Source organism: Chiroxiphia lanceolata, chromosome 2, assembly GCF_009829145.1.
Source record: "Chiroxiphia lanceolata isolate bChiLan1 chromosome 2, bChiLan1.pri, whole genome shotgun sequence".
Lineage (NCBI taxonomy): Eukaryota > Metazoa > Chordata > Aves > Passeriformes > Pipridae > Chiroxiphia > Chiroxiphia lanceolata.
This window is the reverse complement of record NC_045638.1, coordinates 17,956,660-17,975,267: the sequence shown is the minus strand read 5'-3', so window position 1 is coordinate 17,975,267 and position 18,608 is coordinate 17,956,660. Positions and strand designations below refer to the sequence as shown.

General features: G+C 35.4%; 1 protein-coding gene across 1 annotated transcript in view; it reads left to right on the top strand.

The window, feature by feature from the left end:
- The window catches only part of MOSPD2 (motile sperm domain containing 2), a 33,190-nt gene extending 21,070 nt beyond the window's left edge, over nucleotides 1-12,120 (top strand). Inside the window, exons 9-15 of the mRNA XM_032679729.1 lie at nucleotides 1,659-1,829; nucleotides 4,609-4,721; nucleotides 7,694-7,784; nucleotides 8,567-8,663; nucleotides 9,318-9,447; nucleotides 9,700-9,802; nucleotides 10,297-12,120. Of these exons, the coding sequence (XP_032535620.1) occupies nucleotides 1,659-1,829; nucleotides 4,609-4,721; nucleotides 7,694-7,784; nucleotides 8,567-8,663; nucleotides 9,318-9,447; nucleotides 9,700-9,802; nucleotides 10,297-10,443 (852 nt within the window). The 3' untranslated portion in view covers nucleotides 10,444-12,120. The remainder of the gene's footprint in view (nucleotides 1-1,658; nucleotides 1,830-4,608; nucleotides 4,722-7,693; nucleotides 7,785-8,566; nucleotides 8,664-9,317; nucleotides 9,448-9,699; nucleotides 9,803-10,296) is intronic.
- The last annotated feature ends 6,488 nt before the right edge of the window (nucleotides 12,121-18,608 follow it).

Genomic DNA, 18,608 nt, shown 5'->3' with positions numbered 1-18,608 from the left:
CTACTATGTTTAAGATATCTATACCACAATTGGCAAACCTGGTAATATAAAGTCTATAGATCTTTAGATTTAGATAAGAGAGAGCTGTAAGTCTATAGAATGGATGTATCAAGCGTGGGATAAATCTGTCTTGTTTACCTGTCTGAGGTTTTTACCCTGTTAGCAGATAAACCCATGTCACTGAAACTTAGGGGCTGTGACTTTGAGTTATCCCAGTGATGAGAGTTCAGCTGCTGAAGCAATCCAGTACCAGGGATTAATGAGGCCAAGTGAAGTGTGCAGCAAAATTGACTTCCCTTTATTCAGGTCACTTTTGTCATATGCCTTTCATCACATGCTAGAAGGGAGTAAAAAGGCTTTTTATCAGTTTGGCCAAGGAAGCTGGATATGTTTCTTGTATTTGCAAATGGGAGGTGCCAGTATTCTGGAAGCCTGCTGCAATATTTCTAACAATCTGGAGTCTTAGTCTTCTAGTAGTGGATTAGTCTGTAACTGATGCTTAAAGCTTGTCCTTCAAGTCCTTAATAGGATATTGTTTGAGCCGGTGGATACGTGTATCATTGACCTAAAGGTCTTTGTTGCTACAACCTGAAGAATAGGAGAGGTTTACACCTTGATTATAGATGATAGGAAGTATGCTGTTCTGTTTGTAGTTTCTTTGAGTGGTCCCATCGTAAGATTTTTCCCTTTTTTCCCCTCAACCTCACATTATTCCTTGTTTGGAGAAAATGTACTTACTTGTGGAGAGCTCTCTTGGAACACCTTTGTAACTCCCTGCTGGATACGTAGTTTTGGAACTGTGGGCATTGCTCAAGTCTACCTCACAGGAGTCAAAGCTATGTTAGGGTTTTTTCCCACTGGAAAAACTGCCAGACTAATTCAGTTTACTTGAAGTTTAAAACTGTTTGAAAATGCAGTAGGAACAGAGATGCCTGTTTAAACACTGTTTCTAACATTAGATAAAACTGTTTTGAGAATGTTAAGAGAATTTCTAGTTAGCAAAAACTGGTTTTTACTGGTCATTTAATAGAAAAGATACCTTTACTGTGGTCATTGAGAACTTTAGCATGCTGCTTCAGCATTACTCAGATGTCTTAAATATGGTCTTTAAGTTGATTTGGCATTCCAAAGACTGAGGTCTGACTTGTAGAGGGTATGCTAAAGGTCCACACACTAGGTTAAGGTTCAAGGGTTGTTTTGTGGTTTTGGGTTTTATTTCCTTTTCTAAAATGGCCACTATGAAACAAACATGCAAAGAACAACTGATGTTGTTCATCACTTTTGGAGTGTTTTTAGAAATAACTGTCATAAGTTTTAAACCACATCTTCTAGAACTGGGAAGAGAACTTCAGCATTAAGACTCCAAATGCTGATTCTTGATACACCAGCTTGAGCAGTTCTGCTCTAACTATAAATAACAGTTCCAGTTTACTGGCTTCATTGGGTGACAGTATTTATTTGTCTATTGATGGCAAAATAAAAACTACTGGTAAGTGTCAGCTTTCTGCACAGCGGTACAATTTAAAATGGATAATTGAAACATACAAGTAATGTGAAATAAAAAAAATTGATAGTATTTCTGTTTGAAAAATCCTAGAGAAGGCACTTCTCACACTCTTAAATAACCAACTGTTCCTTTAAAAATCTTTATCTTTTAGGATTCTTTCAAGTACAGTTATCCTCCACTGGTTGATGATGATTTTCAAACTCCTTTATGTGAAAATGGGCCCATTACTAATGAAGATGAGCATGAAAGTAAAGAAGAGCTAGATGCAGACACCAGGGAGACTGGAGAGCTGAATGAAGCACAAAATCTTAATCAGAAAAAGGTATCTATGAAGACTTAAACAAGACTAGCTAAATGGTTACAAAGTGGGACAAGAGGCATATCATTTTGGTTATTTGTCTTTGTTTCAACTTTTTTAACACTTTGTTCTGTCTTCCAATTTGACAAAAGAAACCAGTAAAACTGAAAAATTATACTTGCATTTCAGCCTTGGCTCTTAGTCTGTTAGGACAAGTTTGATACTTCAGAGTGTGTAAAATGTGTACCAAATACTTAGTCTATCTCTTGGAATATAGTGAATTGTAAAATTAAAAAGGGGTTTCTTCTTCTGCTTTCAAAGGTTATGTTTTTCTATTTAGTTTATTTTTAATCTTGGGGTATTTAGTGGTGTACATCTTGAAATACATCTAGGTTTCTGAGTTGCTTAAATCAGTATGTACATGAGAAAATATTAAGTTAAATATTTATACTGTATTGGATGTTAATTTTTTTCGTAAATTATTGATAAAATCTCAAGGTATAAAGTTTTTCATTTTTTCTCAGGAGAAATTGTATTCCTACTCCATCAGCCCTGTTTTACGACATAATCTTCCTGCAGTGTTGTTTGTCCAGAAATAAAGGCATTGTTTTACTTTTTTTTTTTCCAAGTTCACGTGAAGTGATGTTTAGGAATATGCAGTGATAATCACAGAGGATATTGCTCATGAAAATAGTAGGAAAAATCTGAAATTTGCCACTTTAGTGCCATAATTAATTTTGGAACATGCATTGCAAAACTTGTGTTTAATGGAGTAGAATACTTCAACTTTCAGTTTCATTTACTGTTCCAAGTTTGTCAGAATAATTTGAAATATGCAGCTCACTAAGCAGTCAGTTGTTCTTTGCAGCTTGGCCAGCTTTTCAAGAGAAAAAAGATAATTTCACTGACCTTAAGGTCAAAAGGAAGCATTGCATAACAATGGTGACTTCCTGACCATTAGACTCGGTAGCTTCTTTTGCTTGTAGTGTATTTTCCAATCTATAATTCTCTGATGCAGAAATATGAGCAACTTGTGTTCAGTGTGTGAGTTGCCTTTGGTACTTAATAAGCCTCAGTGATCGTTTTTGGTGGTTTGGGTTTTTTTTGTTGTTGTTTTGTTTTGTTTTTTTGTTGGGTTTTTTGTTGTGGTTTTTTTTTTTTTTTTTTAATTTTTTCTGGCTGACCTAGCTTTCTACTTTTTTTTTTTACTCTTTTTACTCTTTAAATACCATAAAACAAATAATTATTTTCTGTTTTATACAGCGTAATCAAGTTGCTACTCAATTTCTTCAGTGAACTGTGATTGACTTTTATGTTCATCACATGTCAATTAGCCTTAAGGCACTTTTAAGGCCTTACCTTTAACATAGTTCTGAAATTTCAGATCAAATCTAGTTTTTGGTAGTTTCTGTAAAAAATAGGTGGTTTTCCTTAAACTCAATTCTTCTGTTTGCATATTTAAAAATACTTACTCTTTCTTCTACAGCAAGTGCACCATTGTTGGCCACTTTTAGTGGCACATTCTGTTACATTCTTTTCTAAAATGCATTTTTAAAAATGCTCCCTTATTGTCTCAGAATGGTTGGCTTTTCTTATTTCCAAGTAACTACTTTCACTTGACTAGTACCTATTTATATATCTAAATATAATATTCAGGTTTTTTTGTAAGACCACCTTCAAAATTAGTGTGTTTCAAGTGATCTGTGAGAGATCTTATCTTCATTTTTCTATACTACAGGTCTTTGCTTTCAGACTCTTGTCCCCTAAGAATTCATCTGATTTATTTAATATATGTAAACCTCCTCTTATCCCATAGAAGAACCTGTGTCTTTCCACAGAGTACAGGGAATCATGAGTGATAAGCTTGGTTAGTAAATGCCTGTGCAGTAGATGCCTTCACCTTTGTGTTCTATAGTTATATTTCCTCTGGTAATTTTTGTAGAACAAAGCTCAACATATAACTAGTGCACTATATATAGGCACTAACCTTTTACTATAACTTTTATATAATTATAAGAAAAGTTGCTTTGTGATTTCTTTTTATAAAGAATATAAAATTTTGTATTCTTCTCATTTCCGTACTTAAAACTTGCATGAACTGAATTCTCTTCATGTCTCTTCTCTGTATTTTAAGTGGAATAAAAAGGAGACTAAGCAAACTCTTCAACCAGCTGAACCTGAATCATGATGCCACTAATTCTTTCAGTCTTCTACATGTATTTTCTTAATGTTATAGAGGAAAACCCTCAGTCCCTAAGACACCTGCAGTTTTGGATGCACCAGTTCAATCAGCATTATTTCTTTTATGTTCTGCAATACTTCAGATTTTCATCTAAAAGTAATGAAGATATGTTTAGCAACTCTGCAATGTGATCAAGTGTGGAATTGCTACTGTGTTTTCTGTTCAGTGTTGCAGTGATTGTATTGGGGCGTCTGTTTCAACTGAAAACTTTTGCAGTGGATGAATAATACCAGTGCTTTATTGTCTTAAACATTTGAAGTACTGTAACTTAGTGTGTCTGCAGTTTTCAAAAACTGACTTAGGCATGAGGAAAATACATGGGGAAAAAAACAAAGCAGAAGTTTTGTTTCATGCATGTTTATTATGTTATATAACTTCTATAGCAAATCACTTTCTTCAGTGGACTTCAAGCAACTTCGGAGAATGAATACATATTAAGCTTGGTCTGTAATATGTAAATTGTTGAAATAAGCCTCCTTATATTCTTTGAAATGCCTGCATGATTCTGTAGTGTGTAATCCAGGTTGCTAGTTAATCATTGTAACTATCATTTTTACTCAGATGAATTCTATAGAACACATTTCCAAATCAGAGGAAACTGACAAAACAGAGGTCAAACCAAAAAATGCAAAGAAAGCATTAACTACTTTTAAAGGACCTTTATTACATATCAGGTAATAATAATTTTCCTCAAGTTTGTTGGTTTGTTTTTTTTATTTGTTGGCTTGTTTTTTTTTTACAATGTGCCTTGGACACTTGAGTACTGAACTAACTGGTTTTTAAAATAAACTGTTTTTTTCAGAGTATTAGAGGAAAACAAGTTATAAGCATCTTTTTAAGGCTGAATTTTACAAAACTTAAAGGATTTTCTGGTTTTTACATGTTCTTAGTGAATCTTTTTGTCGCCATAGGCATTCTTTTTGTACTGATAAGTGTGCATTTCCTAGAATTGTAGAAATGTTTTCACTTACAGTTTGCTATTAGATGAATGAAGAAAAATATCTAATTTTTAGGTAATTTCTTAGCTAATTTTGTAAGTGCTGTAATGAATTAGATTTGGAATGAATTTGAATAATGACATGCACATTAGCTTAAAAATTATTTTGTATGTGTAAATTTTTCCTAATTTTGAGATGAAAAGCCTCCTCTGTATAGCTGTAGTGTCTTGTATGGCAGGACAAAGGCATAGACAGCAGAACTGTGATTTTTAAAAAGATGTAAATTTTCTGGGACAATGACAAAAGGAGATGTCTTCTTTCACCCACTTTTTATTAAAAAAAAAAGGGGGCAAATATCATAAGACAAAAAAATTGTAAACAAGCAAAACTAACACTCAACCCCCCACACATACCTTTTTTTTTCTCTTAAAATATTTCAAGCTGCCCTTGAATATAAGGGTTGCAGTTGATGTAAACTACATGGAAGAGCAAACTTAGTAAAGTATAAAGGTGTCAATACTTGTAGCCTTGCAGTCATGGAAAATAAAATATTAGTATCTCCATTGTCTTTGTTTGTTTTGTTTTTTAAAGTAGACTCATGAGTGCAGTTGTTGCTCTTCATCAGTGCTATATCCCTGTAGAAACCAGAACTAGTTTTCATTTCCCTGCAGTGATTCTCAGGACACTGAAGTTGATTGAACTGATAACAAACAGTGCCATTTATAACCAGTTGTGGGCACCTATCGCAGTGACTGTAAGCTCTGCCACTGTGATTAACTTGCATCTTTGCTGATCCCAGCATTGCCCCTGGAGCCTGACCAGGAAGATGAGGCACTGCAGCTCTAGCACCATGAAATTGTGGACCAAAGCTGGGTCCTTGTGTTTTTTGTGTTTGTAGCCACACTCACAGAGGTGACTCCCTCATTTAGACCACTGTTGTATTTGCCTTGCATACCTTACAAGGAAAGGCTGGCCTCTGCCTTTCCTCCCCAGTAAGTGACTTCATACAACACAAAGCAGCCATTTACTTTGTCTGGCAAAGACCAGCTCATGTGGTGTCTTTTGGAACGAGAATTTCTAGTACAAGTGAAGTGGTTACATTACACACATCAGAGTAGTGTTTCTGTGAAAATTAAAAAGCCTGGGTGTTTGTTTAAACAACCTATCATCCTAGCAGCTACACCTCACCCACCCCCAACTGCTTGATTTCACAGACAAAAGTCACAGAGTAGTGGCCCTCAAGCCTTTTTTTTTTTTTTTTTCTTTGTTTTCTTTGACCAATAGCCACAGTGGTAGAACAAGAAAGATCAGGTTCTAGCAAAATGATCTCTTTGTGGTTTGTTTTGATGCTAATTAATATTTTCCTGTCTCATTTATGGTTTCTCTTGCAATTGCTGTAACACACAGTGCAGTAGTACAATATTAAGATAGCCAAAATACTTTGTAGGTACAATCCTTCCTGTCTCTACTGATCATTGGTTACTTAAGTTGAGAATTTGGAAATTAAAAAAATACTGAGAGAATGAGGAGATAGAATTACCCTATGAAGCTGTTTTAAACCCATCAGTTTCTTGGTTTCTGCTTTATTTGGCACACTTCCTTCTTCCCCACCAAAAAAAAAATATATTCTTGTCATGTGGACTGTCTGCTGCATTGTAGAATATCAGCACCCCCTACATGCACAGTCACCGTTGGAATCCACTTCCAACATGGGCATTCAGGCTTACCCTACAGCACCAAGGGTTTTTCTTCTCAGCCAATACACTGCTTTGTTTTAAGTGAGAGAAGAAAAGATTCATACTATAAAAGGAGGTCTTTTGAGGAGGAGGTCAAACTAACATGAAATTGGCATTCTAAAAAGAGGACAAGGGATAAAAACCGTGTTTTTTGGTAAAGGTTTTCAGTTAAAAGAATCTGCAGTTTTGTAGTACTGTGTAGTGCAGCAGTTCTCTGTGTGCTCCTAATGTGACATAATGAAAGAAAACGTTTTGACTTGTTACTCAAGTTTCCTTTCAGCTTAGATGAGCATACCCTACCTTTTGCCTAGTAGTGTTCATTTGAATGCTTATCCAAAATGAGTTGTGTTTGATGTGGTTTAAAATATTTTATGCATGACTCTCCTAATTGCACAAGAATATTAAAAACAAGCAATAACTTTATTTATGCATGTGACACCACAAATATGCAAAGACTGACTCATAAGTACAAGTGAATTTAGCTGTACTGGTTGAAATGATTGCCAGTTGCAGGTATCTGCCTCTTACGAGTGCACTATATCCAGCACTGGGGTAGGTGTACAAGGTGGTAATTACTCCCTGTCTGTGACATCCTGTATTCTTTAAAATTAGCATAAATTAAAATCAACAGTGCTTTCCCTTGACATAGTGCTCTTAAGATGCAGTGGCTGACTCTATATACATGTTGGTTCTTCCTGTTGTTGCAGCTGGTCATGCTCTTCCAGATGGGAGAAGTCAAGGGTAGTAATCAGCTGAGGCAGCTAGTTCCACTTGTCATGAGTCAACCCTGAGCTTCACTACAAAATTTCTGCATTGTGTTTTCACAGCTTTGTTTTATGAAAATCTGTTATACTGACTGTAGCTGCAGGGTTGAAAGTATTTATGTTCCTGTAGGTGTGGTCAGGTTTTTTCTATGATACGTTGTAAAGATAATTTGAAGAAACTAATTCTTTTCAAATTCCTGTTAGCCAGCAGAAGAGCTATATTTGGATCCAAAGAAACTGGAGAGAAAAAATGTTTGATAGTTCTCACAAATGTCACTAAAAACGTAGTGGCTTTTAAAGTAAGTGTTTTATGTGTGACTTGGTTTGCTTTACTAAATGTGTAATTTTTGCTTGTTAAGGAGGAAGAAATGCTATTAAACCCATTTTTTTATTCTGTTGTGATGTTTGAAGCAGATCAAAGAAATCTTCTGGCTGAATTTATGCCTATAATGTGCTACCTCTAAGGGGATAATCAGTATTACAAATCTTTGGAGCACTGACTGGGAAAGAGCTATAGTGATGGTTAGTTTTTTAGTGAGAGTTTAATACTTCCTGAAGAAGAAGGGCTTAAGCTTGGAAAAGTCATCTTTTTAGAATTCTTCTTTTTAAATATTGGCTGGAAACAATTTAGTAATGCTCCAGAATGATGGAGATCCATGTGCAAATGTCAACATCAAAAGAATGAATGCAGTTATATTTGCTTCAGAAATACTGAGTTGACTTGCATCTTTATATGGTTTTTTTCCCATATTTTGTGCTCTCTGTGCACTGAAATAAATAAAGTTTCCATATTTCATATTAAAAATTATAATGGGTAGTCCACTTGATATTCTTGACTGTTTTTAAATATGTATGCAAAGGAAAAATAGCAAATGCAAGAAAAGAAAGATAAAAGTGGTTGAGAGGAGGAAGAAGTCAAATACCAGAATGCTGTTCTTCCTGCAAAATTATGTATTTTAGAGACTTGTCCTAATATTCAAGCTTTTCGGGATTTAGTTATTATAGAATGAGGGAGATTATGAAGCAGTTGTAGTTTGTACATGCACTTACTCTATGTTTGTTTGGTATTTCTTGTTTATAGGTGAGAACAACTGCTCCTGAAAAATACAGGGTTAAACCCAGTAACAGCAGCTGTGAACCTGGCACATCACTGGATATAATAGTCTCTCTTCATGGTGGTAAGTAAAAATTTACAATACCATTTTTAAGAAATCTGGACAAGTTTTATTAATAGATTGGTGCTCTAAATACTGATGTTTGTATGTGCTCGCCAGTGTTTAAGACTGACTGATACCTGTGTCTGCTTGACTTGTTTGAGGATGTTACTATATGGCAAGAAAGCACGGATGTCAGGAAGCATTTCAGTAACTGCCCATAATGATTTACTACTCCACTTAGGTATAAGCAGCTGTTATCTTCAGCCCATTCTGTTTCTTGTCTTAAAAAACAAAAAGCCTGATTGGCAGCTGTCTCTCTTGTTCACTAGGACAGTGGGAGTTTATCTGCAATAAGTCAGTTTCCTAAATTGTTGCAAGGACAAGTGAATTTGCTGGTGAATGCATTCTTTATAAAATTCTGGGTTGCTTTTGAATTGTTCAGATGAAACTAGTTCTGTTAAAACTATATAATTTTGGAAAAACTGTAATCAAAATTATTGAGCTTTAGAGAATGATTTCGTTATTTTTATTTCTAGTAGGTCACTATCTGGTGTCCTGCAAGCAATCAGCTCTCATTTTATAGCACTTTCAAAATGCTTCTATACTCTTTGTAATATTGTCATTTTATCTAAGCACACATTTATTGATTTTGGTTTTTTTCTTCTTTGAGGGCAGGTTTTTCAGCTTCTCTGCAGGATCGCTTCCTTATAATGGCTGCAGAAATGGATCAGTCTTCTGGAGCAGGTGCACCAGAACTGACTCAGTTCTGGAAAGATGTCCCTAGGACCAAAGTGATGGAACACAGGTGAAGTTATGTTTTAACTGAGCACACAGGTATTTGTACTCTTGCTTTCTAGATCAAAAGCTTTCAAAATGTCATTGGTGAACTGAGGAAACCTTTTCAGGCTATCATTGCAATAGTCATTTTAAAAATTATTCAACCAGAACAGATAATAAAGAGCATATAATAACTGTTAGATAGACTGTTGACTATTAATTATAAAATGTTGCAATAAATTTGTGATTTTTAGTGTGCATTTTTGTTCCCTTTTCACAGGCTCAGGTGTCATGTCATAGAAAGCAGTAAGCCTTCTTCTCTGACGTTAAAAGACAATGCGTTTAATGTTCCAGCAAAAACAAATGAAGATTTACATATACAGGTACTACTGTGTTCCTTTGTGCTGCATATTGAACAAAATCATAAGATAAAAAGAATTCTTGCTGAACTTTTTTGATATGTTGTAAATTATACTATTTGAAAAGGTCAGCAATTGAAAGTAACTAAATCGGTCATAGCAGTTTAATTACTTTGTTGAATGACAATGGTTTAATAAAATGCTACTTTCAGTGCAGTTTGCTCATTCCTTTTACGTACCTACCAATCTGGGGTACCAGTGAACCTCAGTGGTATCTTTTGCTTCCTAGTGTAAAGATGTCACCTGCTTGATACAGGCTGTATGGGTTACCCATAACTTAAGATTTGAAGCTCCTTTATGGAACAGAATCCTGAAGTATGTAGTGATAGAAAAGGTATTGCTGAGGGATCACTGTGAGAAGTCTTTTTTTTTTTCTATGCTTATGCCTAAATAGCTCAAAATTTCTGAGTACTTTCATGCACAGTAATTCTAATTTAATGAAGCTGTTCTATTTTCAGCTAACTCGTTTACTGCAAATTAATAAAAGACTTGAAGAGCAGATGAATCGCTGCCTCTGGTTCCAGCAGTTGTCAGTTGTTTTATCTTTGCTATCAGTTACTGTCGCTGCCTTCTGCTTCTACCTGGCATCTGCCCAGAGAAGCTAAAGAGAGTTGCTGTGCCCTGGATGTGCTGCTGCCTATCACGGTGTGTTGGAGTAGAAGAGAACGCAGTGCTCCACTCAGATTCTGGAACTGCCAAAATGAGGTTTGTGAGCCTACAGCAATGAACAAGGATGCAGTTTGCTGGGGGAAAAAAAAAAACAGAAGAAATGAATGACCAGCAAATAAAAATACTGAAATCACTGTCTAAGATGACAATTAGAATAGGGCATGAGGAAGATGTTAGAGCTAGGGCCTATTTTCACTGTACAACTCAATAAAAACTACTGAACTGGAAGGAGAAAACCACATACAATATTTAAGCTGTTTAGTTTTTTTTTTCCTTTATTCAACTACTTCAAATACAATATTTCATTTCTTTTCATCATATTCATTCTTACATTCTGAATTACTCTCACAGAAGATATAAGCAGTCAACTTAGTGTATTCTAAGGTTAATCTGTTCATTCAGGAAAACTTACAGACATTATGTAGTACAGGCAGATTTTTTATATAATCTGTGTACATGCACATATAAAGGAAGATATTTGTTAGTAATTATTTTGGTAATTCAGACTCACTGCTTTCATTGGTTAAATTCCTTATTATTTTGCTTCTTCTGAATGCGAAGTTACTGTAAATATTTCTTACCAAGTAACATACACACAAGACACTATTCCTATTCTTTTTTTTCTTTTTTTTTTGGTAAAGAAACTTGTATTCAAATTGCAGGAGTGTGAGACTTGCCTTTTGGACTGTGATGGCCTATTACTGGTTCATAAAAAGGCTGTTAAATAGTCGGTGTAAGAACTTACTCTGAGTTGTGCAATATGGTTAAATTACAGATGAATTTATGAAGAAAGCCAGTCAAATCAGGAATTAAATAGTGTAGAAGGCAACATAAAAGTATTATATCTGCCATTTCACAGAAGCTGGTGTGGAAATGGCAAATGAAGCTAGGGAGAACTTCGCTGACAAGAATTCTTTGTATTCGTTGCTGTAAATATGTATATTAAAATGATAAAAACTTAAAAGGAGACTGATGGTATCTTTCATACATTTAAGATTTTCACTTTTAAAGAAATTTAAAAAGTTAAAATAATTCCATTACTAGAATTAATTTTTCCTACAAATTGGCTTTGTAACAGATCATTTTGTTTTGTCTGCTGACCTCAATAGATGAGAAGCAATTATTGAGGAAAAATAAAGGTCATACTCTACTTCTGTCTTTTTGCTTAGTGTGTTGCCAATCTAGGATCATTTCTGGGAAACAGAAAAGGACAGTTTAAAATAATACATTAATAAACAGATTAACTAAAAAAGCCATCAATTTGATTACTAAAAAAAAATACCATTTAAAAAGCAAGATTACAGAAATGTTTGGCACATAGTCTTCTGTCCTTTCTTAATTTATACCATGTTTTACCACATCTGCATTTTCTTAATTTTTCATTAATCTCATTTCTGTTCAGTTTGTTTCTCTGTATTTTGTTTTCCTAATGAGTTGGCAATTTATATTATTCACTGCTTATTATGAAGCTGTTACTTGGGTTATTTTTATGTGCATGCAACTCAAATGTTTTGCTTCCAACGATGTGGGTTGTTGTCTTATTGAGAAAGGTAACGAAGTAATTTGTAACCTTAAGATAATAATAACCATGCTATTAAAATACCAATTCCTAATTTGGAGTGGATTGAATAGCACTTTATTGTAAAATTGCAAGAAATATATTCTTAAGAGTCTTTGCCAATATGAATATTTTAATGTTTTGGTGCTTTCATATATTCCAGTATTTTATTACTTATTTTGTTATTGGTATTTTCTTTGTATGATGAATCAGATGAACATCTTTTCTATTTTAATATGTTTTAGAAAAATACAGTTAAAAAATAAATATGAGGAAATACACAGTCTTGAATGTTTAGTCTCTTAAACATAGCTGTATCTCCTGAGATTTTCTTTTTAGTCTGCAGATACTTCATATGAGACCAGTCAATATGGTAATGATTGTTGTAGTAGTCTGTTGTTGAACAGAAGCTGTGATGATACTTGTCAGACAAATGTAAAATGGTTCATATTGGCTTCTTGAACAGAATGTCCAACGTGATCACACAGCACGTGATATTGGCATGTAAATGGTACCATGGCACAAGCAGTGCAGATCCACACAAAGCAGATACATGAGTATCTCGGTAAAATGAACATTGCACAGTAAATGGAAAAATATATATAAAAAAAAAAGAGGCAAAGTAACAGTACCTTTTCTTAGCTTAACATTGACAATGGCCAACTTCTGTGTTTTTCTTCTGTGAGAACTTTGTTGTTTCCATCATCACAAAGCATTTTCCCAGTTGTCAGTTGTAGTTTCAGATTTTGTTTGTCAGCCCTCAGAAACACAGGTTTCAGCCAGTCCATCTTGGAAGGTTTTGTGTTTAACATACACTGCATTACACAGTTCACAGGAGGTAACATGATTTGATACCCAAAATTGAGAGAATAGACAAAAGATTGTTTTCAAATTTTTTACTTTTTTACAGTACATGAAACTCGGTTTATAAAGCTGGAGCATTTTAGAACTCTAGGCAGTTCACAAAATAAAATTTGATTACGTGAACTATCAAGATCTAAGATTTAGTTTTCCTTTCCCTCATTGCAGAGTAGTGGTTAACCTTGGCTTTTACAGACAATTAAGAGACAGCAATGATTGTAATCCTAAAAATTGGCAATTTGTACCCCAAAAGAGCACATGCTCCCTTCCTAGTAAGTAATTTTTGTACCCTGTTCTGAGCTTCATTTTTTTACTATGTAAAAGATTAGACATTTTGTAAAGAAAAAAAAACAAACAACCACAGGTGTGACGGGCAGCAGTGCCAGGAGCAGGGTTTTTAAATTGCCTTTGTATTTCATCAGTGAGTCCCTGCTGTAACTAATTTGTCTCTAATGTCTGCCTTCAAGTTCTCAAACATTTTACCGTTGCTTCCAGAGGTTTTCAGTTTATATGGGGTTTGTTGACTATATGGGATTTTGTGGAGAGCATTTTAAGTCACTGCGCTGCCTTGGGGATCCTCATATTTTCTGTGTAGTTGCACTGAAGTGTAAGGGTATAAATGCTGTTCTGTTAATAAGCACAGTGTTAGTTCATTCATTTTTTATGCCTTTGTTGTGAAAGTGGACATTCAGTCATAATAATAGAACAAATAGAACTGTTCTGCAAAGCCCATCACAAGTGGCTGTAAGAATTCACTGGTTTAGGTCTCGTAGTCATTCTGTAGGGTGTTGTGTTCAAGACACGAGGGTGTCTGTATGTACAGTATATGTGTTCATCTAGGAAGAGCTAATCAGTTCTAATTAGCCAAGAAGAGCAGGTTGAGTCTTCTGAGGTTGAAGAAGTCAGGTTCTGCAGTGCGTGTCTTATTTTCCCTGGAAGATGGCTCACTGAGGAATTACCAACCTGGCGTTACGGTAGTTGCTACATTTCCATTTTGTTTGTGTTAACACAGGTAAGTGATAAGTTAATGATTCCAATTAGGCATGCTTTTCAATATGCCTGTTTCTTGGGCACACTTCAGCTTCAGTAGCTTCTGGCTCTGTCTCCTGCAGCTGCTGAGAAATGTGACCTCCCACTTTCAGTTTTCTGAATCGTTTCAGTCCCACTTTTTGATTCAAACCTCACTGATCTTACTTTTGACACTTTTATAGTGCTTGCATACAGTAATACACATAAACACAACTCAAAAAATAAAGTGCAGGAAAACCACCTCTCCAGGAACATGCCAGTTGTGAGAGGTTTTCCTTGTTTGTAGAGGAGGTGAGTGAAATTCCACATGCCAGCCTTTGCTGGGACCGATGTAGGTAGATCTGTGCAATTACTGCTTTGCTGCTTCTGAGTAGAAGTACTGAAATTCCCAAGTTGTATGAGCAAAGAGTCAGCAGCTTGCCAGATTTTTTCCTGTTGGTATCTCAGCTCCTGGCTTAATTTATTCACAAGACTGATGCATCAGCCTACCTGTTTGTCATGCTCTAAGTCACTTCTGTTTTGCTAAACACTGAAGGAAGCACTGTGTGATCAATTATTGCTGTATGATTGCAGCTAATAACACTTGTTTTTTAGATTGCAGTAGGCAATTTGTCCTGAAGTTAATAATGAAGTCCATATAACAAACCCTTTAGACAAAAAAGAAAACAAAAACAAAAACCCAACTAACTATTTATCAGTTGCCAGTCATTGTAATCTTCACCATAGTCTAAAGTGTAGCACTAGTCCACCCAAAGGACTGATACAATCTTTCTTATGCCAGTTCAGGGTCTTTTGATATGTTAGTATCTGTTAGTAATACTTTATTCTATTCACTTAATACTAGTTTTGCTGGTTTTGGAGCTGGTTGAAATGCTGGAAAACTTGATTATGAAAAAAAGCTCTGTAGCTTCTGTTTATTTATCTTTCATTTTCTCTAGTCAGCAGTAGAATATATTCATTATTTTACTGTCACTTGGTGGTTTGGCAGAAAATATTTTTGAAGGTTTTCCTTTCTCTTAAAAATGTCGTATTTAGAAGGATGATAAATTATGTGTTTCCTTCATCTTGATTAGCTCTTAGGACAGGCCAACACTTGATGGTGACTTAGCCAACAAGAAGCAGTGATTTTCTCGAAAGTATTCAAGGATTTATTATTTTTTCATTTTTGCAAAAGCATTAACTGTGCCTCTCTTTTCTTTAATCTTGATTAGAACTTGCTCCTGAATCTACACAAACTTACTTGACTGAGCAGCAATAGACTTGACTTGTGGGAACTTGCCAGAACAGATGGTTGAATATGTACATTTTGTTACAGATCCAACTACAAATAAAGGTTACATCTACTCATGTTGTTCCAGTACATGTATGTAAGATACCATGAAGTAACTACGCAATAAACCTACATTGCTGCTCAATGAGAAAGTAAATGATAAAGATTCACCCTCGTGTTAGTTTTTATCCAGACAGTCAGGAGGGCAAAGTGGAAAAATGCTACATAACCGTACAATCTTCCCACAGCAGCTTATCTAAGTGGTCTCTCTGGAGTAAGTGTTCCTCTAATTTTGAGCTCAGGAGATTGATCAAAAACAACCTTGATAGGGTCTGATCCACTGTGTTTTCCTTAGGTTTGCAAAGAAAAGCTTCGGACAAGAGAATTCAAATCCAATTCTCCACTCTCAGTCCCACCATGACCATAATCTCATTTTGTGTTTATGATGAAATCTGAATTAAGATATCCTCTAGGCAATGATGATGTAACCTAACAAATCCTATGTGGCATTTCATTTTTCAAAATTACAGCTTTCTTTTATTTCCTCAGCTCTGTGTCTGTTAAAATAATTGCCAGTTTTATTTTTGACAGCTTGGAGCTATATCTGAACACCTGTTCTTCAAGCCTCAGGGAAAATGTCAGAAATGAGGAACACCATTTAAATAAATATAGATTACAATAGTAGTGTGAAAAAACAAGCATAAACAGAATTTGTTAAGCATTTTTTCAAGAATGCTACAACTGACAAATTGCTGAAAGGAAAAGTGGATCTGGGCAAACACCACAAATGCTTCATTAATCTGGTGCAACTGACACTCACAGATGATTGACCTACTGGCATCTGAATTACTATAATTCTCATGCCCTGAAGTCCATTTTTCCTGTACCCAAGTAGCATTTATCTTTTTTTAATTATTTTTTTTAATTTTTTTTTTATTTTTACAGTTTTGTTTGGAATTGAAACTTGCAGCTGATGGCGATGACTCATGAAAAGATTTTGTAGTGTGTTCTAAAGAAAATCACCTTTTTGTCCTGAGTTCACAGTTTAATGGACTTTGTTCTGCAAAGAGGATGTATAAACACGACTTCTCAGTCCATTCTGGAATTAGGTGTGGGAAACCTGAGGACAGGAATGCTCCTTCATGCTAATGTGTTGCAAATTTTAAATACAATCCTGAACAAATATGTGTTGATGTATATATAATCTCGAATATTGCTGTTCTATCAGGCGTTGTGATTGACATGATACATCTTCCCCACATTGAATGTGTGTAGCAGTTTAGGTGTTAAATCATTTATTCCCAGCCCATACTGAAAGTACACTCCAGTATTCCTATGCTGACTGTCCTGTATGGATGAGGAATGTAGGGAACTGGTTCAGATGCTGTTCGGAGAATCTTCAGAGAGAGCATTCACTTACTCCAGCAAGTTCCCAAATTGAGGAGAAATTGCAAAAGCATCACAGAAAGAGTAATTAGCTTCTTTCGCTACTTTGCCTAAGTGCATCTGCTGGAAAACTTGAGAAGTATTACAAAATAAACAAAAGGTGAGGTAGCCAAGGAAGGAGCTGTGTCTTGGTTTTGTCTACTCTAAGCTGCACATTGAAAAGACAAGGTAGACAGAATGATTTTGTGCTCTGTCCGTTTTCAATGAGAATACCTTCCATTAACCATTTCACTTTGGAAAAATATCTGAGCTTCCTTGGTCACATAGATGCCATCTCAGAGCAGTCTGGCCCAACAAATGGCAAAGCTTTCAGATACAGAACATTAAAACACGGGAATACACTTCCTTTTTAAAATTCTCCTTGGAATTATTTATTATAATTGAAAATACAATGTTGTTCCTGTTAATCCCTGGAAAACCCAAGAATGTTTGGAAGAGCCATCCCATGTTTACAGGAGATTCACAGACAAGGGTCGTAGAATCGCAGAATAGCTTGAGTCAGAAGGAACCCATGAGTATCAGAGTCCAACTCCCTGCTCCTCAAAAACTACCGAAAGCTAAATCACATGCCTAGGAGCATCACCCAGATGCTCCTTGACCTTTAGCTTGGTGCCCTGACCACTTCCCTGGGGAACCTGTTCCATTGACTGAAATGACCTTTCTCATTCTGTAATGTCTTTTCAGCTTTGTCCCTGTTTGCCATCAGTACTATCCTTGTAGCATCTGAGCACTTTTCATATATTTATCATAACAGAAATCCTGTAGAACAGGTTGGTTTTATTGCCATTACACACATGGAAAACTACATCCAAAATGATCACATTTGCCACTCCAGCTATAATGACTGTGATGTCATTAATCAAAAATGTTACATGAAATGATGTGCCAAAAAGTCTACCAACTTTTGGACCGTGAAGATTCACTCATTTTAATATACTCACGGATCAAAATAGAGCTGGGACAAATTGGCGGAAAGGATAGAAGCTTTCAATTTTGTGATTAAAGAAAAACGTTTTTAATTCAAAAGTAATTTCTCTTCTTGAACATCATTTGGGATGAGTCAGGATAATGAGCTGGTGCTGTGCAACATGTGGTGTCTTCTCATGTGCACTTTAATGTTTTGTGACATGCTCTTCTTGTACTTTAAAGAACTTTCCAAATGTGTTACTTTGCAGTTTGATTGTAATGTAACACATGTTAACATTTTTGTTTCTATCTTACGTAGTATTTCCAGTGTATTTTAAAAACAGAGTTCAGGTCTTCAGGAACACTGTAAAGTTGCATTGAAGTTGCAAAGGAACATTAAGTCCAGAGAAGTTCTTTAGAGCAAATACATAATTCCTGCTAACACTCCAGTACTAATGAGTAAAGTGCTAATATGAATGCTGTAAAGGGCTAATAAAAACAGTTAATTAAGGCATTAGGATTTTGATCATTCTTATAGTAACAGAAGATGGAGAGGTCTTAAGATGTTGATATGCTTATTACCAACTTTGCTGCAAAAATGCACTTTCCAGCATCTCTTTCAAAAATTAAGTAGGATGAAGAAAAAGCAGCGGGAGGGATTAATTTAGACAAAGCAGCTCTAAGGACCTTATAGGAGCCAAAATCTTTGGGACCCCTTAAGCTCTTCCTTAAAAGGACGGGGAAGAGATAATTTTTTCAGTGTCTGATGTTGGTTTTTTTAGCTGGACTGCTTCAATGTAGCACGATTTACATCATCTTCACACGCTCTCATTGTTTTGACATAGCAGCGAGCTAGTGACTCTGATAGCGTGCAAGGGTTCTTGCCTTGCTCATGCTACTGGAGAAGGGAGGACCTTGCAACATCTACTTTCCAGGCTGTATATAATTTATCAGTAGAAATGTGGGATTGAAAAGTCTTCCAAGCAAGCAGGAACAAAGAAGGACAGCAATGGGGGTATGAGTAAGATTTT